Source organism: Corvus moneduloides, chromosome 19, assembly GCF_009650955.1.
Source record: "Corvus moneduloides isolate bCorMon1 chromosome 19, bCorMon1.pri, whole genome shotgun sequence".
Taxonomy (NCBI): domain Eukaryota; kingdom Metazoa; phylum Chordata; class Aves; order Passeriformes; family Corvidae; genus Corvus; species Corvus moneduloides.
In genome coordinates, this window is record NC_045494.1 from 889,842 (window position 1) to 915,764 (window position 25,923).

Consider the following 25,923-nt stretch of genomic DNA (forward strand, 5'->3'; position numbering starts at 1 on the left):
CACCCTGCTGGGAGCTGGGCTGGGCCTAGAGGGCTTTAGTAGCTGCTGCTGCTCAGTTCAGGCCAGCTGTTTCAGAGGATGGAATTGTGTGCCTGCCAGCTGAGCTGTGTGACCTACACAGACACCCGCAGGCACTGCTCCCATCCTGGCTGGGGATCCGGGGGCCTGTGGGGGACACCAGAGCCCAAGGGGTCCATGGATGGATGGATGGATGACCTGGGAAAGCTGATGGGGGGAAGGCAGTTGCACAGGAGCTGCTGTTCAAAGCATTCTTCTGCATTTCCTGTGGAAGGTGATGATGAGGGGTGGTGCCCAAGCTGCCTCATTTGTTGTTCCCTGCTGCATTTGCCTCATTTCAGATATAAATGAGCTGAAGGTGTTCGTTGACCTGGCGTCCATCTCAGCGGGGGAGAACGACATGGACGTGGACCGTGTGGCGTGTTTCCATGGCACTGTGCACGGCTACTCCTCCCTGCTCTACGAGCTCCGCCAGGACTCGGGCTTTGAGGACTTCATGCGCTGCTTGCAGAAGCTGTGGCGAGCCCTGGACAGCGACGAGGCCCTCCCCGAGAAACTGGTGAGTTCTGCTGGAGGAGGGCCTCTGCATCCTCCTGCATTTCTGCCTTCCGGGAGTGGCTGGAAGTTGGACTGCACTGGGCAAATGGCACCTGTGTGGGGACATCACTTCAGCTCTTGTTATTGGAAGGAAAAACATCTGATGTTTCTATGGCACAATAATTCACTGCAGCAGCTGTAACTGGTGTAGCACAGGTTTCTCCAGGGCACTGCTGAAACTTTCCAGCCTGATGTGGTGTAGAGGTGGGTGGCTGGGAACTCTTACCCTTTTGCAGCAGGGCCTGTTTCTGTAGCGCTGTGGACTCTGTTCAGCCTCCCATGGAGTGGGTAAGGAAGAGCTGTGCAGAAAGAGCAGGCTGAAGCCAGTACTCATTCATTTCTTCCTCCCCCATCGTGAAACTCTTGTGCCAGCCCAAGCTGTTTGTCCTGATCAGGTGTAAGCCCAGAGGTCTTGGATTTCAGAGCAGTCAGGGCAGGGCTGTGTCTCCTCTCCCCACAGCGTGCCTCGGCTCAGCACCTGGAGTGGCTGAAGACAGTGAAGGAGAGCCATGGCTCCGTGGAGCTGTCCTCGCTGTCCCTGGCAGCTGCCATCAACAGCAGAGGGGTCTATGTGCTGAGAGCACCAGCTGATGGCCAGAAGGTGAGGTCACTCAGCTTGGAACCAGCCAGGGAGGCTCCCACTGCCCCTCCTTCCTGGGGGCTGCTGCCCCAGTGTTCCCCTGGCCTTGGGCAGAGCCTCAGCCCCAGCCACGCTGACAACTTCTGCTCTGGCAGGTCTCCTTGGACAGTGTCCTGCGCTTCACCCTCCCGGGGAGCTCGGGGGATGCCGAGGCCTCCTGGAAGTACTCGCTGGCGGAGCTCCGCGAGCTGCAGAACAAACTGATGCTCATGTCAGCCAAGGGAGAGCAAGGCCTGGTGGTGGAGAGGTTCTCTGAGGTCAGATTCCAAACCCAGTGGGTTACTGGTGTTGGGGTTAGGACTGGATTTGCCCTTGAGTGTCAGCTGTTAAGGCTCTGGTTGACAGTGGAGTTGCTGGGGGTGGTGGTCACAGGCACATGGGTGTTCCTGCCTTTGGTTCCTTGTTAGGGTAGAACTAAGCTGGAGGCAGAACAGTGGACTGGTGGCCTTATCCTCTGGCTGCACTGGGGATTGTCCTGGCTGGCAGCATTACTGTACTTTTGTAGCAAGCTGGGAGTTCCTTACTGGTTTCCTGGGGATGCTGCTGTTAGAAAGTCACAGAGAGCCTGTGGTTGCCATACAAAGCCTGACACACCTTGGGACCAAAGACTTCCTCTTCAGTGAATGGCTTTCCAGTGGTTTCATGGCTGAAACTTGTAAACCAGCTTTGTTTCTCTCTCCTCTGTCCTCACACAGGTCTTTTCGAATGTTCAGAGACTTGCCCAGGCCTTTATAGACCTTTACTCAGCTGGGAACATGCTTTTCCGCTCCTGGCTTGCCCAGGTGTATTGTTCACCTGAAAGAGAATCCTGTGTTCTTATAGACTTCTCCCTGGGCCCCATCCCAGTGCTGGAAGGGCAAGGGGATATTGCAGCTGTGCTCCCAGCCCTCTGCAAGACCATGGAGAGTTTCCTGGAGAGCTGGAAAAGCTTCATGTACACAAAGCGATTTGAGCATTTCTACCTGAACTACTACAGTGCGGAGCAGCTGGTGTACCTGTGCTCGGAGCTGGGGCGGGGCACGCCCAGCCAGGCTGCCCTCATGATGCTCTCCTTCCTGAGCCGCGACTGCACCGAGCAGGACGTCCTCGGAGCCCTCGGGAGCCAGGGGCCTCCCAGCTCAGGGAAGGCTGTTTCTGACTTCCAAGTGCTGCTGGATGGCGAGAAGGACCTCAGTGCCCGGCTGGAGTCCATCTGGGAGTGCTACATGAGCAACATGGGCTCCTTCCTCCCCAACTGCCTGGACATTGACACACTGGGCGTGTGGCTGAAGAACCTGGCCAGCAGGGGCAGGGAATGTATCACCAGAGATTTCCCCCAGGACCTGCTCTGTGTGGGCCAGCCCAACCTCATCACCTGCCCTCACTCTGAGGTGCTCAGCTCTGCCCTGGCCATTTACATGAACAGCCCTGAGCAGCCCCTTCCCACCTTCGATGAGGTTCTGCTGTGCACGCCCCAGACCAGTGCTGAGCAGGTGGGGCTGTTCCTGCGGAGGTGCCTCATTCCCTGCCACGGGGGGGAGAAGATTTACACCATGCTCTACGCGGATGAGCTGAGCTACGACGTCAGCTGCAGGGCAGAGGAGCTGTTCCAGCACCTGCAGCGCTACAACAACTCCTACCGCCTCATCATCCTGTGCAACTGTGAGCGGGACAACAGCTACCTCCCCTCTGCCTTCAGCCACTACAAAGTGCACATGACTCCCCAGAGGTCACGAGCAGAGATCCAGCAGTACCTGCAGCGCCACTTCCGAGTCGCTCAGCCCTCCAACTCTGCTGCGTCCGTGTTCAAGGAGCACATGTGTGTTGGGATGGTGTCGTCCAAAAGAGCCGGCATGGGTAAGGTGGCACATGCAGAGTGGGCTCTGCTGAGTTCAAAACCCGAGTGGGATTCACCTTGCCAGGTTCTGTGTCCAAGATTTAAGTGTCTTGGTCAAAAAGAGCGATTCAGACTGGTCAGTGCAGTGAGATGAAAGCTGGAAGTCACCTTGTCCCCTGGTTTGACTTTAGAAACCAGCGTTAAATAGAATAGATTCAAGTCCTATTAAAGAGTAAAGCTTCTCTCAGGCAGTGGAAGGAAAACAAACCGTATGGATAACAAGAGCAGTGTCTTGGATTCTGGACTCCAGCTGCTCAAACCGGATTTACACTTCCTTCTGGAATGCCTTTTAGGAAGCTTCAGGGATTTCAGGGCATGGGATACTTAAACATTTTATTTCCTTCTGTCTATTATGGTCTTAATATGATGTATGTGATATTGATGGCTTTGATTCTTGTGGTGGTTTTTATAACAGGGAAATCTCTGTGTGTGAAGAGGCTGCATGAGAGACTGCAAGACGAGCAGCCTGACTGTACAGAACTTCTGAAAACTATCAGACTAATTGAACCAGAAGTGGATGAAGATAAAGTGCTAAAATCCCTCCTGCCTTTTCTGAAGAGAGAACACCAGACAAAGCCCATGATATTCCATTTCGATATCACCTCCTCAGTAAGTACATCCCTCCCAGAGCTGCCTTGTCGTACAAGTCCTGTGTGGATCCTTGCAGGAGCTTTCTTTAAAGTTCTTGTTTCTCGATTAGCCATTTCCCTATCATGTGTTTTCTAATTATTGTGTAAGTAACGCAAATACCATCAAGGTAATTGAACTCTGGAACAGTTGCCCAGAGAAGCTGTAGAGTCTCTAACCTTGGAGACATTAAAAACCTGACTGTGGCCCTGGGCAGCCTGTTCTACATCGGCCTGCTTTGAACAGAGAGCCTTCCCACCCTCAACTGTTCTGTGATTCTGTGAAGTTGTGATGGGTAAATAAAGAGGAAATGCTTCTGTATCTCTTCTTGTGACAGGTGCAGCGTGGAATTCCAGAGTTTCTCTTCAAGCTGCTGGTTTTGCAGTACCTGAGAGATAATAATGGCAATATGTGGCTACGGCAGAAGTGCCATCTGTACATCATTGAAATCCTGGAGGAGTCCCCAGTGCCAAAGAAAGCAGCCAGACCTGTATGTACCAGCAGTGCTCCTTTTCTGGGAATTCCTCAGTCACTTTGCACACGTGTGCACTTTGTACATGAGCTGTGGTGAGTTGTAGGGCCTGTGACTGTAAACACAGCACAGGAGTTCCCTGTTTCACTCGGGGTGTGCTGTATCCCAGAACAGCTGGTGTCCCTGCTCTTGTACAAAGTGACATTAACACCAGAGAGCAAATTAGGCCTGTCCGGTTTCCTTGGGTTGGTGATTTCTGACGGCCTGTTAGTCCAAGCCTCACTGCCCCCACTGTAGCATTTATAGGAAACATAAAAATGCAAAATCTAATCTCCCTCATGCTAATTTGCATGTTTTAAAGTAGGGGAGTGTTTATATGCGGCTGTAAGAACTGAAGTGACTGGAATAAATAACAGTTTATTGGGTTTCGTTTTCTTTGAAGCAGCCCTGAGAAGGGGCTGGAGGTGATGCCAGACTCATATTCCATGAAGGAAAATGTAGGAGGGAATAGGATTCACTGGTGCACTTCAAGTGGAAGAAGGGATGCACAGGGGAAAAGGCTGGTTCCTGTTCCTCAGGCCTGTGGTTTTAGGCAAGGAGACTGTTAAGAACAGATTAACTAAACTAATGAAGATCAAGGCTACAGCTCTGTGATGACCTTTTCTTTTTTCTTCTCCAGATGTCAGCAAGCCAGAAGTGTCACTTCTTGGACGTGTTCCCTAAAATAACATGCAAGTCTCCCAAAGAAGTGCTAGAAATGGAGACACTTGGGAACCGTTCTGGGGATGTTTCGGACCCAGGAATGGACAAGGAGGAATTTTGCAGCGAGGCTTTCCAGAGACCCTTCCAGTACCTGAAGAGGTTTGACCAGGGGTGTGACCTGGACATGTTCCAGTACGAGGCGCTCTCAGTGGAAGGCAGCCCTGCGGAATGCCTGCAGCTCTTCCTCCTGCACTGCGGGGTTGTGGATCCCTCCTGGGCAGAGCTCCGCAACTTCACCTGGTTTCTCAACATTCAGTTGAGAGACTGTGAAGCTTCTGTCTTTTGCAACCCTAACTTTGTCCAGGACACTTTGAAAGGTTTCAAGAACTTTGTGGTTAGCTTCATGATTTTAATGGCACGGGATTTTGCGACGCCCTCCCTGAACATTTCTGACCAGAGTTCAGGAAGACAATCCTCCCACCTGGAGAACGTCGCGGAGGAAGATCTGCTTCCTTTCCGCATCCGGAAGAAGTGGGAGTCGGAGCCTCATCCCTATTTGTTTTTCAATGAGGATCGTGTGTCCATGACATTCATTGGTTTCCATTTCCAGCAGAACGGGAATCGCATTGATGCCATCAATCCTCTGAACGGCAAAGTCATCAAGCGGGACATCATGACTGCCCAGCTGTACCGCGGCTTGGTACTGCAGAGGGTTCCCTTCAACGTGCCCTTCGACGAGCTGCCCCGCGAGGAGAAGCTCGAGAGGCTCTGCATGGTGCTGGGGATCTCCTGGGTGTTTGACCCCGACGAGACGTACGAGCTCACCACAGACAACGTGCTGAAAATCCTGGCTATCGAGATGCGATTCCGGTGCAACATCCCTGTCGTCATCATGGGAGAAACAGGCTGTGGGAAAACCAGGCTGGTGAAGTTCCTGTGTCAGTTACGCAGAAGCTTTGTAGAGGTGGAGAACATGAAGCTTGTCAAGGTCCATGGAGGTACCACTGCAGAGATGATCTATGCCAGGATCAGAGAAGCAGAAGCCCTGGCTAAATCCAACAAGGAGCAGCACGGGTTGGACACCGTCCTCTTTTTCGATGAAGCCAACACGACGGAGGCCGTGAGCAGCATCAAGGAGGTTCTGTGTGACCGCACGGTGCAGGGGAAGCCTTTGGCCTCTGGCTCTGGCCTGCGGATCATCGCAGCCTGCAACCCCTACCGGAAGCACACGGACAGGATGATCCAGCGCCTGGAGCTGGCTGGGCTGGGCTACCGGGTCAAAGCCGATGACACCAGGGAGAAGCTGGGATCTATCCCGCTGAGACAGCTCGTGTACCGGGTGCACGCGCTCCCGCCCAGCATGATCCCGCTGGTGTGGGATTTTGGGCAGCTCAACAACCACACGGAGAAGATGTACATCCAGCAGATCGTGCAGCGCGTGGCGGAGCAGCTGCCCATGGCCAGGGACGAGGTGGGGACGGTCACAGAGGTGCTCTTTGCTTCCCAGCAGTACATGAGGCGGAGGGACGACGAGTGCAGCTTCGTCAGCCTGCGGGATGTGGAGCGCTGCATGGAGGTGTTCAAGTGGTTTTACAGGCACAGCCAGCTGCTGCTGAGGGAGCTGGAGAAGTACCTGGCCGAGAGGAAAGCTCCCAAGGGCAGCGGCGACAGAAACAGCGTTATCTGGTCCTTGGTGCTGGCGGTTGGGGTCTGCTACCACGCATCCCTGGAAAGGAAGGAGCCGTACAGGAATGCCATCAGCCAGGTCCTCCCAAAGCCTTACGATACCCAGAAAAAGATTTTGGAAGAAATCTCCCTGATGCAGGACTTATTCCTGAGTGGGGTGCTGCTCCGGGATACCATCGCAAGGAACTTGGCCTTGAAGGAAAATGTCTTCATGATGGTCATCTGTATTGAGCTGAAAATCCCTCTTTTTCTTGTCGGGAAGCCTGGGAGCTCCAAATCCCTGGCGAAAACCATCGTGGCCGATGCTATGCAGGGCCAAGCAGCTCATTCTGATCTGTTCAAGGACCTGAAGCAGATCCATCTCGTGTCTTTTCAGTGCAGCCCCCTCTCCACTCCAGAGGGAATCATAGGCACTTTCAAGCACTGTGCTCGGTTCCAGGAAGGGAAGAACTTGGAGGAGTATGTATCAGTGGTGGTTTTGGATGAGATTGGGCTGGCAGAAGACTCTCCCAAAATGCCCTTGAAGACTTTGCATCCACTTTTGGAGGATGGCTGCATAGATGACGTCCCTCTTCCTCACAAAAAGGTTGGCTTCATCGGGATTTCCAACTGGGCTTTGGACCCTGCTAAGATGAACCGAGGCATCTTTGTGTCTCGTGGGGACCCCAGCAGAGAGGAGCTCATCGAGAGTGCAAAGGGCATTTGCTGCTCAGCACGAGGGGCTTTGCAGAAGGTCGAGCAGTATTTCCATCACTTTGCAGATGCGTATGAAAATATTTGCAAGGCCCAAGACAGGGAGTTCTTTGGCCTGCGTGACTACTACAGCCTCATAAAGATGTTTTTTGCCTTAGCTAAGAGCTCCAAAAGTGAGCCCACACCTCAGGACATCGCCGCAGTGGTTCTCCGTAACTTCGGTGGCAAGGATGATGTCAATGCCTTGGAAATATTCACCTCCAAGTTGCTAGAAAAAGGAGAGATACATGCTCATGATATCAGTAGGATTGAGCTGATCCGACAGAACATTTACAGCAGTGCTGAGGACGGGGACTGCAGGTACCTGCTCGTGTTGACTGAGAACTACGCAGCGCTGCAGATCCTCCAGCAGGCTTTCTTCACTGCCCGACAGCAGCCAGAAATTATCTTTGGCTCCAGTTTTCCTAAGGACCAAGAATATACCCAGATATGCAGGAACATCAACCGAGTGAAGGTCTGCATGGAAACTGGCCAGATGGTTGTGCTCCTCAACTTGCAGAACCTCTATGAGAGCCTCTACGATGCCCTCAACCAGTACTACGTGTACCTGGCTGGGCAGAAGTACGTGGATTTGGGGCTGGGCACCCACCGGGTGAAGTGCCGGGTGCACCCCAAGTTCCGCCTGATCGTCATTGAGGAGAAGGAGGTGGTGTACAAGCACTTCCCCATCCCCCTGATCAACCGGCTGGAGAAGCACTACCTGGACATCAGCACCATGCTGGACAAGGGGCAGAGGGAAGCCGTGCAGGAGCTGCAGCAGTGGGTGCAGGAGTTCACAGCGGTCAATACGGAGGAGCACTTCATCAGCCAGCAGCAGTACAGGCCTGCGGACGTGTTCGTGGGCTACCACGCCAACACCTGCGCCTCGCTGGTGCTGCAGGGCACGCAGCGCCTGCGCCCGGCCTGCGGCCCCGCCGAGCTCCTGCCCCGCGTCAAGGAGGAGGCGCGGCTGGCCCTGCTCAACTGTGCCACCCCCGACGCCGTCATCCGCCTCTGCAACTCCGTGGGGGTGTTCACGGCAGACTCCCTGGCCCACACCTACTTCAGGCAGCAGCAGCACACGTCCTTCGCGGACTTCCTCCGTGCCCACGTGCACGCGGGGGCCGGGCCCCAGACGGCCTTCACCGAGGTGAGCCCGGGCTCCTCCAAAGCCTCCTGAGCTGCGCCCAGCTCTGTGTTCCTGCTGCCAGGGCTGCAGGATGGCAACGCCTGCGTGCACCACGGTGCCCGGGTGTGCAGAGGTGGGGGCAGTCCAGCTCTGCAGCAGGCTGGCAGCCCCTGGGAGCACAGGTGGGTCTGTGCTATATTCCTGCCCCTTTTTCCTCAGGTCACCACCTTCTCCCGGCTGCTCACCAGTGCTGACGCTGCCTGCCTGGAGAGGGAGGTGCAGGGCAGGGCCCAAAGGCCGCAGATTCTGTTCCTGCAGCAGTTTGACACAGAGTACTCCTTCCTGAAGGGCATCCGGTGAGTCTGGGCCTGTGTTTTCCTGCTTGGAATAGGCTGGCAGCTGCGTGGAAGGTGTGTGGGCAGAGCATTTGGAGTGGCGCATATGGAAAAGGGGGCTGTGCTGGCAGTGAGCTGGCTCGGGACAGACTTTATCAGCTCCATCACATGAGATGAGGTTTGGTGTTTTTATCTTTCCTCCTGCAGCAGCTACAGCTAATGTGGAGTGACTGGTTCTGTGGTCTTTAGTGTTTGGTCTTTACACTTAGTGACTTCTGTTAAATTCCTTTTCACTCTTCAGGGATTTCCTGGATACCACTTCAGGAAATAAAGTCCTCATTATTCAGACAGACTTTGAAGATGGCTCTCAGGATGCCCAGCTCATCGCCTCAGCCAAGTGAGTGCGGTGTGGAGTGGTTCAGTTCTGCCTGGCTGCTCCTCACCGTGTTTGGTTATTGGTGCTGTTTGGGTATCTCACACTCAGGAATGTGCAATCCTTTATTCTGTAGCAGAATGAATCTAAATGCGCTAATTGTGTTTCACATAATCCGTAACCCAAGTCAAAATAAGATAAGCTGGGTCAAATGAGCAAATAATCCCCTTTGAAGTGTGAATTCTGGCCCCTGGCTGAGAACTCCTGAAGAGCTGAGGCTCATGGGGTAATTCAGGGCACAACTGCAGGTGGCAGCTCGGCATCACAGCTGGGAGGAAGGAGTGGGAGTCCCCTGTGTCTGTTCTGGGAGAGGAAATGTGTTCTCTCTTGAGGAGGGACCTGTGGCCATGAACCTCTGTCTGCCTTTGCTCTGCCAGCAGCATTTTCTCTTTGTTGCAGGTACACTGTTGTTAATGAGATCAACAAGGTAGACCTGGGAGAGGTCTCTGTCTTTGTTTACTTTATCATGAAGCTTTCCCGGCTGGAAGGAGGAACATCCTACGTGGGATTCCATGGAGGTGGGTGTGCCCATCTGCCCCTCCTCACTCTTCAGCTGCCTTCAGGCAATCATTTCTCTTCCTCACTTTCCTTTAAATGAAAATCTGGACTCAATGTGTCCTGTGGGTTGTCAGAGTTGCTTCCCTGTCCCACAGGACTCCCCAGGGGATCAGTACCTGGCAGTCCTGGGTGAGAGCACCTTGCCTTGCCTGCTGACATACAGGTCCTCTCTCCAGTCAGCTGGAGAGCAGCACACAGCCACAAGGGTAACTCCATGGCTGCGTTGTCCCCCAGCAGCTCTGCAGTAGGTGCTGATGTGTTCTGCTCCCAGCAGCAAGGTTCCTCTGGGCCTGGGGGCTTCTGAGAGCCTCAGAACCTTGGGACTGTCAGGCAGGGCAGGGGGTTCTGAGGGCATCGTGCTTTCCTCTCCTACAGCAAGAGGTGGGATTTAGTGGACTCTGCATGAAACCCCACAGGTTATGGTGTTGGCAGGTAATTCTGGGGAAGCTCTTCTGGAAGAATGAGCTGCAGGCTGGGAATGATTCCCTGTTGTTCTCTGCCTGTAGGGCTGTGGCAGTCGGTGCACATAGACGACCTCCGCAGATCCAAGGACATGATCTCTGACTTGACAGCCCTGCAGAACCTCACCATCAGCCAGGTGTTCTCTGAGGATCCAAGTGGAACCAAAGGTGAGCTGTGTGCTGGGGAAAAGGGGAGCTGTGGTCCCAGAGTTGGTACTACAGGAACTGGCACAATGTATCTGATGACTTCCCCTGCTCAGCACCTGGTTTTGGGGGGATCACCACATGGCTCCCAACTTGTATTTAATTCATTATGACAACTTCAGGTCATCAAGCAAGTTAATTTGGTATTTTCCCCTTTTTCTTTTGACAAAAATGTGGCATTTGCACTGCTCAGCAGCCTGAGTGCTCTGTCCCAGCACAGGAGGCAGCAGATGCTGCATGGCAGAGACCACTGACAAGGGTCTTTCTTTCACCTGAGCTTTTTCTTACTCCTTTTCCTTTCACCACACTGCCTGACAGGAGTCAGGGAGAACTTAAGGCATTAGCTCAGTGTCACATTTCTTCCAGTTCTTGCTGCATGAAGCCTGACAGCCCAAGCAGCTGTCTCTGTGCTTGAGAGGTGAATCTCAGCTACTCATGCAGGTGCTAATGACATCAGTCATCTCTGACAGATGTTCTGCTGCTCTGGGATGCAGTTGCTAAAATAAACTCTCATCTGACTGATGCAGGAGGGCACTGCTGCTTTCTAATAAAAATTCTACACCTTAGCTGCAGCTCTGCCTGTGAATGGAGAAGCACAGCAGGAAGAGATGGAGGTTGAAACACCAGTGCCAGGAGTAGAGCACCATGAGGTCAGTTCAGAATACGTTTGTTTGCCTCTCAGCTGTCACTGTGGCTCTCTGCTCTGTCATCCATAGGTGCAACACACCTTTTGTGTCCCCCTTCACTTGAAACCTATCAGCAATATTTGCATCACGAATGTTACTGATCAGACACAAATTCCTCCTCCCCACTGTCCAGTCAAAATCAGCATCACTAAAGAAATAAACCATTCTAAGGACCCTATAGTTCCTTAGTCATTTCATTCTTCTGATTTTTAAAAATCAGGTTTAAGAGTTTCTGTTGCCTTTCTCCTCCTGGAGGTGGGAGCTGTGGCCCTGAGCCTCACTCCGGCTGTGTGTGCTCTGAGGTGTGTGCTGGAGCTGTCTGAGGGTTTCGCTGTGCTGCAGCCACACTTACACTGCCTTGTGTGCCCCATACAGGCTCAGCTGGACCTGCCCAGGACCAGGGACATGTAGCATTTCCCAGGAAGGGCAGATTTTCCCTGGTCACAGTGATTATTTCCACTTCTTTCCTCAAAGTGCTGAATCTTTCCCCTGCAGGAATCTTACCTCAGTACAAATGCTGTGTCTCAGGCTAGTCTGAAAGGGCCACGGAGGTTGCATCGTGTTCTTGAGAGTTGCAGCCTGAGATGAGGGGAGCCGGGAGCAGGGATGCCAGGCAACAGGCCCTTTTGAGGGAGCACTGTGACCCTTACCAGAGGGGTGTGCTGGGGACAGGAGGGGCACTCTGAAGGGGAATGCCCTCGTTTTCCTGGGCAGGGTGAGATCCTGGACACCACTGTGCTGCTGAGGACCTGTGTGCAGAGTGCTGTGGGGATGCTGCGGGACCAGAACGAAGACCTGAGTCGGAGCAGGAAGAGAATTGAGATTCTCCTTGGCCTTTTCTCCAAAGAGGATAAGCTGAAAGGTGTGTGCTGCAGGGAGTGTCCCTGGGCATCTGGGGACCACCAAAACATGGCAGTCAGGTCACTGGGGACCCAAGGGTCCTTGCTATGGTGCAGACAAGGGGCATCTCCCAGGAGTGTGTGTCCATGCTCCAGTCTGTTGATGGATGTAGGGGTTTTTCCTGCTGTTCAAGTGGTGGCTTTTTCTCTGGCTATGCTGGCTGGTTTTTTCCCCAGCCGGCCAATTATTGAAACAACTGTCAAATGCTGTGCTTGGTGGCATATTTGGGTCCAAGCTAATAGAAGAGAAAATACAAGTTCCCTGTTGTTTTGTAGTCTCTTTCCTGAAGATAACCAAGGCTCGTCTCTCCAGCCTGTTGAAGAAGCAAGAAGAAAATTCTCTTCACCCAAAAAACTGGGTGCTTCGGGAGGCTTCCAACCTCAGTGCTCTGCAGGAGGCAGGTACCTTCAGGTGAGGACAGAGCCTTGTCACCTGCAGCCTTCCAGGAAGAGTCTGCAAGTGGCACCTGTGCAGCAGAGAGAGCAGCTTTGTGTAAGCTGAGAATTTGCAGTGTCAGTCTCCAGTCTGTGCTGGAAACTCTCAGAAGGCAATTTTAGCCTCTCCTGGGGGAGAGGGTGACTTAGAGCTGAAGGGGCTGTACTGGGACAGGAATGCACAAGGAAGAGTGGGAGTACAGGTGAGCCAGGAGTGAGAGAAGTGCAGGGGGTTTTTGTTGGTGGTATTTTTTTCCCATAAAGGCAGGATTAGGATTCTATCACATGCAAATGTCAGCAGTTATTCAGGACAGTCACCTCCTGCTTTGCTGATGTTATTGCTCACAGGTTTCTCCATGTCTTTCTCCCCAAAGGAACACCCTGTGGAAGCGAGTCCAGAAGGTGATCACTCCCTTCCTGGCTCTCCTGATTGCTGTCATAGACAGGAATGGCAACCTGGAGCTGCTGGCCAGGCCGGCAGCAAAGTGTGTGACAGACCTGTGGATGTTCATCTTCAGTGACACCAAACTCCTGAGTGTCCCTGCTGCTGTGGGGAAGAACAGGTGAGCCTGGGAGGAGCAGCAGGAGGGCTGGGCTGGGCTGGCAGCACTGGGAGCAGCCCAGCACTGGCTCTAACCCCCCGTGGCAGAGGGATTCTGTTTGTTGGCTGCTCCACGAGGGCAGCAGGGCACTGCTCACTGAGTTCAGTCTGTTCTTCCTGCCTGTGGCCCCGAGTGCTCCTGGGCTTTGCTCCCTGGCCCTTGGCATGTTCCCCCTCCTTACCCAGCCCCTGCAGCCGTGTCCTGCCAGCGCAGCCTGCCCAGGGAATGCTGCCTGGGAAAGGGCCAAGGCTCCACAGCTGGCAGGGTGAGCTGTATCAGAGTCCTGCAGTTCCCTCCCCTTCTAGGGCTCGTTTGCTTTCTGTAGCCTCTTGCCTCTGTTGTCTGAACTGTGCTTCCCAGACAAAAGCCTGGTGCATTAATGACCTTTTAAACCCCCAGCCCTCAGCCAGAGATAATCCTGGTGCAGAACAACATGATGGTATCTGCTGATGTTGGGAATGAGATGCCCTTCAGCTGGAGGATAAAGGAGTACCTGGAAGAGATGTGGTTGGAGGCTCGGTACATCAAAAACACTGAAGGTGAGAGCCTGGCTTGAGCATCTCCATCCACTGCCCTTTGAGCTCTGGTTTGTCACTGGATGAGGAGATTGACAGCTGGACTGACAATCTCACAGAATTAGACCTGAAACCAGTCAGAATTTACCTGTGAGAATATTACAGTGAAATTCTGCAGCTTTAGTAAAACCCACAGAGAAGGCCAAGAAGATAATCAGTGAGAGAAGATGTTCTTGTTGTGAGACATTGAGAGCGTACAAGGGAGAACTTGTGGATAATATGTAGCAACTATACTTTTGCTTGTATAGCTGATTGTTTACTGCCTGAAGGGTCATTGTTTGTTAGACAGCCTTGTCATTGTTTGCTGAGCAGCCAATCTCAATAGGCCACAGCAATTGTGAAGATGTATAAGAGTAGCAGTAGAGAAAAAAAACCTTTCTACCTTTCTCGACTGTGGATTACGACTAGTGTGGCTTTTATGTCTGCCTTAACTACAGCCACAGCTGGAGTCACCTTCAGTCCCTCTGTGCTCCTGTGAGCCAGCAGAGCTCTGTGCAGGCAGCTTTTCTTTGTGCTTCTCACCATTCATCTTTCTCACCTATTCTGTGCCCTTGCATTCAAAATGCTGTGGAGATGCCAAGAGTTAATGACAAGGTGAGATTCCAGAAATACGACACTGGTGCTGGGCTGACAAGGCCTGGCCTGAGTCCCTCCTTACTGCCCTGGATGAGGGGAGTGCTGGATGCTTCAGTGATTAATTAGGTGTCACTGTCTCTAGGATAGATGCTGTGTCAAAGCCAGCTTCCTCCCAATATCCAGCTTCTCTCTGCATTCTCATTTTCCAGGCCACGCTGAGAAGTTTGTGGATTACTTCCAGAAAACTGCCCTGGGAAAATTCATCTCTGCTCTGACTGAGGAAGAAAGGCAGATGCTCTTCCAGTGCTACATCACAGACTTTATTGGCTTGACCATCGGTGTGTCCTCCCAGAAGGAGCTGCAGGTCAGTGTCTAGAACAGGAGCTGGAAACCCTTAGGGTGGGGAGAAGAGTACGAGGCCTGTGAATGTGTCCTTCTGAATCAGTCCTGCCTTGGGGAAAATGCCCCTCTGAGACAGCCCAGCAGCAGGGGAAGGCCAGAGCAGACCACTGGGCACTGAGTGGCTGCTGGGGTTACTCAGACCTTACTCAGAAAAGCAGCACCTTAAATTGACATATTTAAGGCTGTCTTTGTAGGAAAGTGATTCTTGTCTTTGAGAGAATTTTGCCGGGATTTCCAGTACAAAATGAATTATGAAAGTCCTTTCTCACCTTTGGTTTTCACCATTTCCCACCCCTGCAGTGTCTGCGCATGGCCTTTGTGTCCTGCATTGAGGAGTGGGTGGCAAAGTCCCCCCGGAGAGAGGAGCTGGTGCCCTCCCTGCCCTGGGCCCACCTGGCATACAACCAGTTCAAGAGCCGCCTGCAGAACTTCTCCAGGATCCTGGCTGTGCACCCCAGTGTGACTGGCTACCTCCTGAAGCAGGAAGGATATAGAATTCCACACTCAGAGATGGTAAAGTCACTCCCAGGCATTTTGTGCTCCTCAGCCCTGGCAGGGAGCTCTGACTGCACTGAGTTAGCTGCTGTTCAGTCTCCTTTGGATTTCAGTGACAGCAGAGGGGGAAGCACAGGCTCAGGTTCCCCAGAACTGGGAATGATCTGCTGTGCTGTTACTGTTACAAGCAGGTTTTAAAACAGTTTGCCCTGCTTTTGCAGTAGTTAATAGGACATGCTAGCAAGCCAAGCCACGAACATGAGAACTGCAGAGCTTGAAATAACCAAGTAGGACACTATTCAGTAGAACATGTGCTGCAGCAAACCAGACTGGGAGCCCAAGGTCCATAAATAATTCCAAAATGCAACTGTTGTGTTACCCTTGGCCCTGTGTGTGTGCAGGTTCTGGACGTGCTGGCTGCAATGGTGTGTGCTGAGGAGCTGGAGAGCCAGATGCAGACAGCCTCCCCTGAGCTCTGGCTGCAGAGAGTGAAGAACCTTCACATGCCCATTGAGTTCCTTTGCAAAGAGGAGGGTGCCCAGCGCAGGGCGAGTCGGTGCCATCAGCTGCTGAGGGAACTCAAGTAGGTACCAAGCTCTGCTCACAGCCCTGCTCCTCTGCCTGGCAGTTCACTGGGGCATTGGAGCAGCCTGAAGCTGTTCTGATGCTGCTTTTTTCAGGCTTTGCAAACCTTTCCAGGTTCCTGCTGGCCTCAATTACATACCAAGCAGCAAGAACCGCATTTTTTCTCCCTCATCTCCTGTAGATTCTCTCTCTAAATCTGGCAGTATCATCTGGTGCATTCCATCTGGGTTCAGGGGTTATTTAAAACTCTCCTCAGGTTCCTGTTAACCAGCAGCATCTCCCCACTTCATCCTCTGTGCATAAAGACTCAGGAGATGGGGAGTTTCACTGCATCTTGTGTTTTGGAAGAAAGCCCAGAGTGCTACCCCAGTTTCTCACAGACCTCGTTTAGTTTACTTGAAGAAAGTGTAGCTAATTGTGATTGGTATTTTTTAAATTACTTTTTTGATGTAGAAGTTAGAGGTGTGAGAAGGTGTGTGCAGTGGTGCTGGTCCTGCTGCAGTGCTGCCTCCAGGCCAGGCCCCTGTGTCCTCTGGGTTAAGTGCTGGAATCTGTTCTGTCCTTGACAAAAATCCCTTTGGAAAACCAAAGGGCAAAGCAAGTGAGAAGTGCAGGAATGCTGTGGAGGGGAGCATGAGCAGCAGTGAGATCAGTGACTGCCCTGGTTGCAGTGCGATTCCTGCTCCCAGCTCCCCCTGTGGTGGTGCAATCCTGCTTTCCTCCCCAGAGCCTGCTGGAGCCGGGTGTTTGCCATGGCACTCTTCGTGGAACATGTCTTGCTTGGCATCCACGCTGTGATGCCAGAATTCGAGGGCTTAGTGAGAAAATACACCTTGCTTCTTGCCAAGGTGAGCAGAGCTGTGATTTCACCTCTTCCCTCTTTGCTTCTGCTGATCATGGGAGTTTTGGTCTCAGGTGTTAGAGCTGAGTCACTGGGCTTTGTCCTTTCCCTCTGCAGTGTTTCCAGCACGATTCAGACATGAAGTCTCATCCGACCTTTGTTGCAGTGATGACAGTGCTGTGCCAGTGCAAGGAGGAGGTCAGCAGCAGGCTCTACAGGTACTGACACTGGGACAGGCTGCAGGGGCCAGCAGGGACATTGCCTGTGTTGCCAGCACACTTCTGGCAGTGCTGCATGGGCTGGAGTGAAAGCCAAAGGAAGAGCAGTAACCCCCTTTGACTCTGCACCCTGAGCTGAGCAGTGAGCCAGCCTGTCGTGCATTGTCTGCTCTCACTCTAGCTGCAGCTGAACATCTTGTTCAAGGCTTTTGGGGAGGCAGCATGGAAGCAGCTGTGTTCACTGCTGGTTTTGGATTACAGCCATGGTCTGGAGCCGTGTCCCATCTGCCTGGGAGAGCCGAAGGACCCTGTCTGCCTGCCCTGCAACCACGTGTTCTGCCACAAGTGCATCAGCCTGTGGCTGGTGCCAGCACAGATGCTCTGTCCCTACTGCAGGGTTGCCGTGGATGATGTGGAGTTAACTGTCTCTGAGGAGCTCAGGTACTCCAGCCACCCTCTGCAAGGTGGGAGTGTTGGCTGGGGAGAGTTTGTGAGGAAATTCTCAGCTCTGAGATTGTCAACACGAGCAGAGTGGCAAGGAACTCTGCTGCAGTCCCTCTGGAACTGAACAGGTCCTGTCTGTTCTGTTGTTTCAAAAGAAGGGGAAAGCTGCCTTGGCCTCTGTAAAAACCTGCAAATCACAGAATGGTTTGGGTTGGAAGGAACCTTAAGGATCATCTCATTGAGAAGGTGGAAAAGTATCTCCCTTTGGTGACTTTTGCTCGATTCCTCCGTGGCTGAAGTGGTTCTGTGTTTGCTTTTGCCCTTCCCAGAGCTGCCATAGCAAAGAACGCCCTGTTCCGGCAGAGGTGCAATAACTTCTTCATAGACGTGGTCACCACCATGTGCTTCAAAGACAACGAGCCCCCTGACCCCGAGGTGATCCAGAGGCTCCTGAATCTGCTCTTTGTTCACAGAAGCCTCGTGAAAGATTCAGGTGAGCTCCCTTCACCCTGACACTCAGTCCTATGGAGCTGAATCAGTCACCACCTTCTCTCACCTGCCAAACCTGTCCTTCCCTTATCTCCACAGATCACTGTGCTGTCTACACAAAATTCCTGTCCCCGTTTAATGATGAGGTGGATGAAACTCCCATCATCCGCTCTGTGATGCTGAAGCTGCTCCTGAAGTACAGGTGAGCACAGACAGCTGAGGGGGGTTAGGCCAGGGCCTGGTTCTGCTCTGTTCCTCATCAAACCGATCTGATTGTTCTCCTCACCTCTATGAGCACCATTGAATTTGAATCCTTACAGGTGGATTTCATCCCTTTGCATTAGTCATGCAGCTTGGCTGGCTTGCATGGAGCTTGTGGCGCAGTGTGAGCCGCCTGTGCAAGGTTTACCTGGCTGTCCCTCACTAACCCCGTGCTGAAGGTGGATGCCTGGGTGCTGGAAGGTGGCTGAGTGGTTGCTCTGATCTAGGTCAGCAAAGCAAAACTCCTCATTCATGGAGATCTAATCAGGACTGATCTTGTGTCTGCTCCACAGACCTTCCCATTCCCACAGCTCTCCCACCTCCCCTTGCAGGCAGGGCACAAAAGCCCCTTCTCAGGTGTGAGCACCTCCTAAATCAGTTGTTTAAACACATCAGATGCCTTTTACCCTGGAAATGCTCACTGAGCCTGGCTCAGACTGTGAAGCCAAATGTCACCTGCAAAAAATGGCACAACGGCTTTTCCATCCTGCAGCTGGATCCAGAGTGACCCCACGTGTCTCTGGCAGCTCTGCTGTGATTTAGAGCAGGAGCAGTCCTGTCAGCATGGCAGCTGTGTAAGGGGGTCTCTCTCTCTCCTGTAGCTTCAATGAAGTGAAAGATGATGTGCAGCGCTACCTGTCCCAGGTGGAGCACAACGAGCTCCTAGAGAAAAATGACAAAAAAGAGCTCTACTTGCTTTTTGTCAACTGCTTGGAGGTAAGAGCTGGGCCATGAAACTGTTGCAGGAGCAAAAAAAGTGAAGAATAGAAATTCTTCTGCCTAAAATGAGGCATGTTTCTTGTGTACATAACTAGTTGTTCAGCTAGAAAGCCCAAAAGGAGTTGATATCAAATCACCTGGTCAGAACCTGCTCTTGGGAACGAGCCTTGCTTTTCAAGGAAAGGTTTGTGTGTCTCTGCAGCGTTACATAAATTCTTTCCCTTGGAGTGTCTGAGTGTTAAGACTCAAATTCCGGCACAGGAGTGCAGCAGGCAGGGCCTTTCTCATTGCAGTAGCCCACTGCTGAACTGCCTTCTTGTCTCCACAGACACTTAAATTACTGTGCAGAACTTAAATTATTATGCCTTTTGGATTGTTCCCTTTCCTCCCCTTGCATAACTTTCAGGGCTTTGGACAACCTGAAACAAATGTGACAGCAGGGGAGAGGTTTCATTACGTACAGTTTTTTTTAAAGTGACTTTGTAGTTAAAATCCCCATTTGTGTTCTTGCTAAGGGACACACAGGTGGAGCTTGGCATCTTGGAACATGGAACGTGTGTCATTCACAGCCTGCTCATGGCTCTTGCTCAGTGCCAAGCTTGGGGAATGTGGGACAGCTGGGGCACATCCTATAAATGGTGTTTGGTGACATGGCAGAGGTTTAGGGTGAGGGGGAGCAGTGGGCTGGAGGCTGCAGGGATGGTTTGCTGTGCTCGTGGCAGGGTGGGTGCCCTGGGGATGCGGGGCTCGCTCAGCGAGGCGGCTCTGCCACTCACCGGTGTTCTGGCCTCTCTGTAGGATTCCATGTGTGAAAAGTCTGAGGACAGCCTGGGATATGAGCACAGAAACAGTCTGCCTGAGGACAGATTTCCAGAGAACTATCTCCTGGCGAGCAGCAGAGAGGCTCCTCAGGAATCCTCCGTGGAATACCTGCAGGCTGTGGCCGCGGTGCGCCTGTACCTGAGCAGAGCTGCAGAGCTGATCTTCGACTTGCAGCAGCACACGAGTAAGTGGGATTGTTCTGCTGCCAGGTGGAAATGCTGGATGCAGGGCAAAGCCAGCAGGGCAGCTGGGCTGGACATGGTCAGTGCCCTGTGCTCTGCTAGGACCTGTTTTGGTGCGTGGCCAAGAACAAGAGCAGCAAGTCCCTTTTTCCTTGGGGGTGTCAGTCAGTGTCTGTCCCCTGTACCAGGTGTTAGAAGGGCTCTGTAACTGCTAGCAAGGCTGTGCTGGTGACCCCAGTGTAGCTGCATGGCAGTTACACCTGTGGAAGGAGATTTATTTTATCCTCCTGATGCTAAAAATGAGATTTATTTAGAGCCCACTAAATTGAACTTTAAAGCATAAATGCTGCTTCAGTCTCAGGACTGCTGTAAGGCCTATTGTTTTATATGAATGAGAGCTCTGCACAGCTAGAAGGGATTAAGAGTTTATATCAAAGCGTTTATATCTTCCTTGTTGAAGAAATGAGTCATTGTCTGAAATCTGGCTGAGGAAATGCTCCAGACAACACTTGAGGAAGGGAGGGCTCTGAAGTTCTCCTGTGTAATTACACAGTACTAATAAAGGGACTTGGTGCTACAGCTGGTGCAGACAGTGAAGTTTTACAAAGTGGAATGTGCTTTTGCCTCTTTTTTTTTTTAACCTCTTTTTTCCCCTCCAGAGCCAGAGCAGATGAAGGAGAAGCAGCGTTACCTGAAGAACGTGGAGAAGTTCTGCAGCCTTGCCAGGAACGACTGGCACCGTGTGTACCTGGTCAGGAGGATTGCCAGCCAGCACGGGATGGAATTTGCTCAGAAGTTGGTCACAGAGCCACGGTTCAGCTGGGTGTTCCCAGCAGAAATTCTGCAACAGGTAGAGAAGAGGCGTCTCCTGGGGATGGTTCTGGTCTCCTCTTTGTCTTCACTTCGTGCTGCTTTGGGGTGTTCCCACTGTTGCGTGGCTCTGGGGGACGGGCCACAGTGGCAGTGGTTGGGAAGGTGACTTGTCCTGGCTTTCTGGTGAATGGAGTCCCTCCCAGCAGCACCTTTGGGTGGCCGTGTCTGCTGCTGGTGCTCTGGGGAGGCTGAAATGCCCCAGTGCTTGGGAGGAAGAGGAGTTTCTGCCTCCTCCAGCTGGGTTATTGTCCCCAGTGCTCTGCATGGCTGTTCCCTTGGCAGGTACAGCACAGCCAATCCAACCACATCGACCGGTACCTGGTGTGTGGGGAGCGGTACCGGGCCCTGCGCGACGCCGTGGGACGAGCCATGATCGAGGGCACGGCCCAGGGGCTGCTCGAGGCCGAGAAGGTACAGCCCAGTCCTCCCTGCAGACCCCTGCTGGGGTTTGGATGGCTCCAGCTCGGTGTCCCTGTGGGCAGTGTCTGTTCCCATGGAGGCACCTGGGGCCTTTGCTGGGAGGTCACTGTGGTTTGTGCTCAAGCACACGTTTTCTTTACCTTCCCACCTGCATACTCTATCACTGTAGCTGGGACAGCTCTGGCCTGTCCCCTGCCACATCCTTGGTTCTTCTCCAGGCCTCCGGCAGCTCCCCAGCTCTGGAATCTGCCTACCTGCTCCTGGCCATCTTCCGAGAGGTCACGGCCCTGTACGGTGCCAGGGATCCAAGCCTTCATCCCAAGCAGCAGGTAGGACACTCCCCTTTGGAAGCCTGTGACAAACCTGCTTCATGGGTGAGGATGAAGGGGATCTGAATCAGTGGTGGAGGAGCTTTTGCTGCTGTTCCCCAGCCAGGGCTGGGCCCGAGCTGAGCAGTCTGGGGAGGTTTTCGAAGCGGGGTAACCCAGCGTGGGAAGCAGCTGCCACTGCTCTTCGCTTGGGTGGGCAGTGTCCTGCTGGCTTTAGCTCTTTCAAATGTGTGCTTTCAGCAAACAGAGGCGATGACTCAGTTCATCCAGAGCTCCCAAGTGCTGAATTCCCCCGAGCTGCAGCTCTTTGCAGTTGCCCTGGTGAGGAACGGCCTGCCCGGCCTGGCCCTGGAGCTGCGGGGCTGCAGCCAGCACGGGGTGCTGGTGGAGATGGCTGTGCACGTGGCTGCCGTGCTGCTCTGCGGGCACAGCCCTGTCCTGCAGCCCCTCAGGAACCTGGCCTTCCAGCCACACACCATGCAGGTAAGGACACGGAGCTCACGTGCAGTTCAGCACATCCCTGGTTCTTGCCTGTGCCTGCTGGATCCTCTGCTGGACCTTTCTCAACAGCAATGCTCCAGCTCACTGCTTGAGCTGTGAAGTACTGGGGGGTGATTATTTCAGTGCTGTTGGGGTTAATTAGCACAACAACAAGCTCTGGCCTGGTATTTTTGCAAGGTACCTCTGCATCCTGAGCAGGGTGAAGCAAATACCTTTGCTGATACTTGGCTGAGCAAGGCTGAAAGCTGCTGGCAGGTCTCACTGTGCTGACCTGCCTGCTCAGAAAGCATTGGCTCCTGAGTCGGGGGCAGGGAGCTGCTGCTCTGCTACTCCTGGCTACCCAAGGTGTAAGGAGACATGCTGGTACACACCAGGCTGCATCAGGAATGCAGTGCAGCGTGGCTGGAGAGTGCACGTGCAAGTCTCAACAATATTGACAGTTCTAAGAGTGGATTTTCAAAGGTAGAATTTGAAAATCTGCATCTGCGTCACCTGCCTGACCTCTGCTCTCAGATGTCTCTGTTCCCCAGTGTGAACAGGGAACCAGTGAGTGACTGCTACAGGAAAGAACTGATTTACAGATCGATTTGTGTCTGTTTTCCCCTCTCCCTGCTCAGCACTCTTTTCTGCCCACAATGCCAGAGGACATCATGGCTCAGGCGAGGGCCTGGGAGGGACTGGCCGCTCTGCGCTGGTATGGTGAGTGCTGCTGGCTGGCTGGGGAAGGGATTCCTTGGGTTTGGAGAATGAAACTGTTCCAAATGTGAGGACAAACACACTCCTCAGCACAAGTTATCATTGGTAAATCCAGATTTGTAGTGACAGTTTGTGTGGGTGATGCACCAAAGGACATCCAGTGCTGTTCAGTCTGTAGCTGTTCACGGAGGTTGAGGGGGCACAAGCACAACACGAACAGGGTATGAGAGGAGAACTCTGCCACCTTCCTGGCCAGCTTTGTCTCTGCTTCCCACAGCTGGACCTTCCTGCAGCTGGGCATGGGGGCTGGGAGCGTTCCTGCACTCAGCAGCACAATCTGTCAGGCTTTGATTCCTTGTTTCTCAAGGAGAAGCAGCACTGAAAAATGTCTTGGCTTCCTGTGTGGGTCTGTCAGTCCTTTGGGCTTTGGGATGGTCAGGGGTTTTGATTAGATCTTGAAGCATATCTATTGCTCCAGGATGACGGTCCCAATGAAAGGGAGTAACAGGGGCTTTATAAATCTGTCTTAGAATACTGTTCTGTTTGTTTCTCTTCTGACAGAATGTCCTAATGGCCACCCCTGCACTGTGGGAGAGGTAAGAATTTGGGACTGGTGGGTATTTAAGCAGACAAAGTTTTCAACAATAAACTGTTCTATTTTGTTTACTGGTTTTAAGGTTTCGGTGCACAGAGTTCCACTTCTAAACTCGATATTATTGATCATTTTATCATTGTAATGTAAAATTTAGAATACCCTGAAGATTTATACCATAAATTAGGAAACATCAGGCAGAGGCCCAGTTTGTAGCAGGGTTTGAATTAACCACTTACAGCTTGGGTTTTCGTTTCATTCCTTCTCTGCTGGAGAAGCTGTTGCTCTGCAACTCAGTGTTCTCCTTTTCCTTTTCCCAGTGTGGCCTTCCCATGGAAAAGAGCCGCTGTCCCGACTGCCGGGCCCCCATTGGAGGCACCGAGCACAAACCCCTGCAGGGCTTCCAGCTATCCAGGTATGCTTTGCTTCAATGCCTCTGCAGTGCTAAATGATGCAGGACTTGCCTGCAGTGCCTTCAAAGGCCAGAGGTACCAACCACTTCATGCTGCTCTCTGGAAGGTGTTAGGAAGGGATGTCCGAGTAATTGGGCAGCAAAACCACAGAAATTTGCTTTTCTGTGTACAAAACCAGCTGGAAGCTGCCACTCCCCTGTAGCACTTTGAATCAGCAGCTTTTACAGCATTCAAAGACATTATGGGTCAAAAAGATGTTGCTGGGTATCAGAGGTGTCTTGTGTGGGTTTTGTCAAGGCAAAAAAATACCATATATACACTTTCCTGCAGGAATCATGGAGACAGAACTCAAACTGGCCACATTCTGGGAGATGTTCAGCACAGAAGAGCCCCAGGAGTGTCTGACCGGGGCGTGTCCCCCGGGGTCTTTGTGCTGCTCCGTTTGCTCATGCACCTGTCAATGCTGCTGGGAGCCTCCAGAGCCCCTCAGGTATCTTCCAAAAATGCTTCCAAGTGGTCTCACAAAATGTAGGGAAACTTTTGTATGCTGCTGGTCCTTTTCGTTATATTGCCAAGTGACCAGGGCAGTCTGTCAAGATGCAAGACCCAAATTCCCTCCCTCCTTGCCCAGGAGGGATTTTGGTTAATTCCTGCACTTCCATGCAGGCACATCCACCCACCCCTGCCCTGATGGGCCCAGGTGGCAGGAATCCCACAGGTGGGGGTGCCTGGCAGGACTGAGCAGTGCTTGGTGCTTCCCTGGATGTTTTTGGCTTTGCTCAACTCTTGCCTTTGTTGTCTTTAGTCCCTGACGATGATGATCAAGCCGGCAGTGGATGATGTGGTGAGCTTCCTGCAGCAGCACATCCAGGAGGACTTGGCACAGCTGACAAGGATTTTGGGGAAGAGTGTGGATGACACCATGAACATTGTCCACCTTGTGCTCTGCAGCCTCCTGCAGGCCCCCCAGCAGGAGCCAGGCCAGTGTAAGAAAAGCCAGCTGGCCTGTCACACCTGGGGCTGTATTTGAAGGGCTGTGGCTGTGCAGGCACTTTGCGGATAAACCACTTCCAACAGCAGTAGCTGAGCTGAAGAGAAAAACAGAGAGTTTGAAGCTTGTTTCTTACTGTAGGGAGGGAAGAATTTTTGGCTCTTAGCTTCTTTCAGTCAAGTACATGGGGGTTGCAAGGTTTGGTGCAGTCAATAACTCTGAAAATGAATTATTGACAAAATAACGTTGTGACAGATGGGCAGAGCTTCCAGCTCCCGAGCAGGGCTGCTGCTCCCAGCACAGCAGCTCGTGCTGTGGGCAGTCTGTGTTCTGTGCTGCCTCTCTGTGACTGCCAGAAGTTCTTTGGGAGAAGAGGGATGGCAGAGTGGGGTTCATGGTGGGATCTGGAGTCACCGTGGCACAGAGGGATTTATGTGTAAATACCCCGTATTTTGAGTGTGGGACAGCACCAGTCAGTATTCCAAGCTTCAGTCTGTCATAGTCTGACCTTGGACAATCTGTTCAGTCTTTCTGGGATTATGAAGGAGTTGTATAAATGTCCTCATCTTTCACATGAATGACTGGCTGAAGCTCCTGGAAACCTGGATCAGTGTGTGATGTTTGGGTGTCCCTCTCCAGCTGGACCAAGATACTCAGTTAACTTCTAGGACCTGTCAATCTGTGCTTTCTTTTCACTGAAATATTGCAGATGTGAGAGGTGAAATATTCCTATTGCAGGGCTGGTGCAGTTTGATGATGTTCTCTCCACCAAAGAGAAGAGAAACAAATGGGAAGAAATTGTTGCAAACACAATTATTGTTCCTGAACTGAAGGTGAGAAATCTGCTGTACAGAGTCAGTAGCTGAGCAGGTCAAAATCCACTGGAAATCTGACGTGCTGTACTGTCTGTGGTACACTTTTCACCTGGCTGTTCCTAAAGCCAACCCATCCTTGGCACAGCTGCAGGCTAAGGATCAGCTGCCTTTATCCTACCTGGGGAAATGGGAGTCTGAGACAGGAATTGTTCTGGGATGATTTTGTACAGCTGGAAAAGCAGAAATGGCTTCGCTCAGTTTAAGGTATTTCAAAATATCTGATTTTTTTTTTTTTTTTTTTTTACTGCAGGATTTGGATAAAAAGCTTCTGAAGTTAAACAGACAGATACAAGAGGATGAGAGAATCTCTTCCAACCCCATAGTGAAAATAGTGTATGGGGACCCAGGTGCATTCCTGTCCCAGCTGCCAGGGGACAGCCACATACACCACTCCAAGATGTGGAGCTGCCGCAAGAGGGTTTCAGTGGAGAACCTGGGCCAAGTTGTGCAGCAAAAGAATGCCAAGGACACCGTCCCTCTCCTCTGGAAGTTCCTGCAGCAGGTGAGGGTGGCACAGGGGTGAGAGCCTGG

The 25,923-nt window shown here is 52.3% G+C and overlaps 1 protein-coding gene across 3 annotated transcripts in view; it reads left to right on the plus strand.

Moving 5' to 3' along the window:
- The window catches only part of RNF213 (ring finger protein 213), a 46,765-nt gene that overhangs the window by 16,474 nt on the left and 4,368 nt on the right, over nt 1-25,923 (plus strand). For all 3 annotated transcript variants that reach the window (XM_032128759.1, XM_032128761.1, XM_032128758.1), the window contains exons 21-57: nt 360-577; nt 1,076-1,216; nt 1,351-1,512; nt 1,951-3,091; nt 3,547-3,740; nt 4,096-4,248; nt 4,910-8,500; nt 8,699-8,835; nt 9,116-9,211; nt 9,647-9,765; nt 10,312-10,434; nt 11,038-11,120; nt 11,871-12,018; nt 12,332-12,467; nt 12,865-13,053; nt 13,492-13,631; nt 14,453-14,607; nt 14,946-15,158; nt 15,542-15,723; nt 16,453-16,573; nt 16,684-16,784; nt 17,046-17,225; nt 17,558-17,721; nt 17,817-17,919; nt 18,581-18,695; nt 19,497-19,704; nt 20,362-20,552; nt 20,858-20,986; nt 21,214-21,324; nt 21,565-21,807; nt 22,443-22,524; nt 23,083-23,117; nt 23,434-23,528; nt 23,857-24,016; nt 24,332-24,512; nt 25,256-25,350; nt 25,643-25,894. In XM_032128759.1, the coding sequence (XP_031984650.1) occupies nt 360-577; nt 1,076-1,216; nt 1,351-1,512; nt 1,951-3,091; nt 3,547-3,740; nt 4,096-4,248; nt 4,910-8,500; nt 8,699-8,835; nt 9,116-9,211; nt 9,647-9,765; nt 10,312-10,434; nt 11,038-11,120; nt 11,871-12,018; nt 12,332-12,467; nt 12,865-13,053; nt 13,492-13,631; nt 14,453-14,607; nt 14,946-15,158; nt 15,542-15,723; nt 16,453-16,573; nt 16,684-16,784; nt 17,046-17,225; nt 17,558-17,721; nt 17,817-17,919; nt 18,581-18,695; nt 19,497-19,704; nt 20,362-20,552; nt 20,858-20,986; nt 21,214-21,324; nt 21,565-21,807; nt 22,443-22,524; nt 23,083-23,117; nt 23,434-23,528; nt 23,857-24,016; nt 24,332-24,512; nt 25,256-25,350; nt 25,643-25,894 (9,887 nt within the window). The remainder of the gene's footprint in view (nt 1-359; nt 578-1,075; nt 1,217-1,350; nt 1,513-1,950; nt 3,092-3,546; nt 3,741-4,095; nt 4,249-4,909; nt 8,501-8,698; nt 8,836-9,115; nt 9,212-9,646; nt 9,766-10,311; nt 10,435-11,037; nt 11,121-11,870; nt 12,019-12,331; nt 12,468-12,864; nt 13,054-13,491; nt 13,632-14,452; nt 14,608-14,945; nt 15,159-15,541; nt 15,724-16,452; nt 16,574-16,683; nt 16,785-17,045; nt 17,226-17,557; nt 17,722-17,816; nt 17,920-18,580; nt 18,696-19,496; nt 19,705-20,361; nt 20,553-20,857; nt 20,987-21,213; nt 21,325-21,564; nt 21,808-22,442; nt 22,525-23,082; nt 23,118-23,433; nt 23,529-23,856; nt 24,017-24,331; nt 24,513-25,255; nt 25,351-25,642; nt 25,895-25,923) is intronic.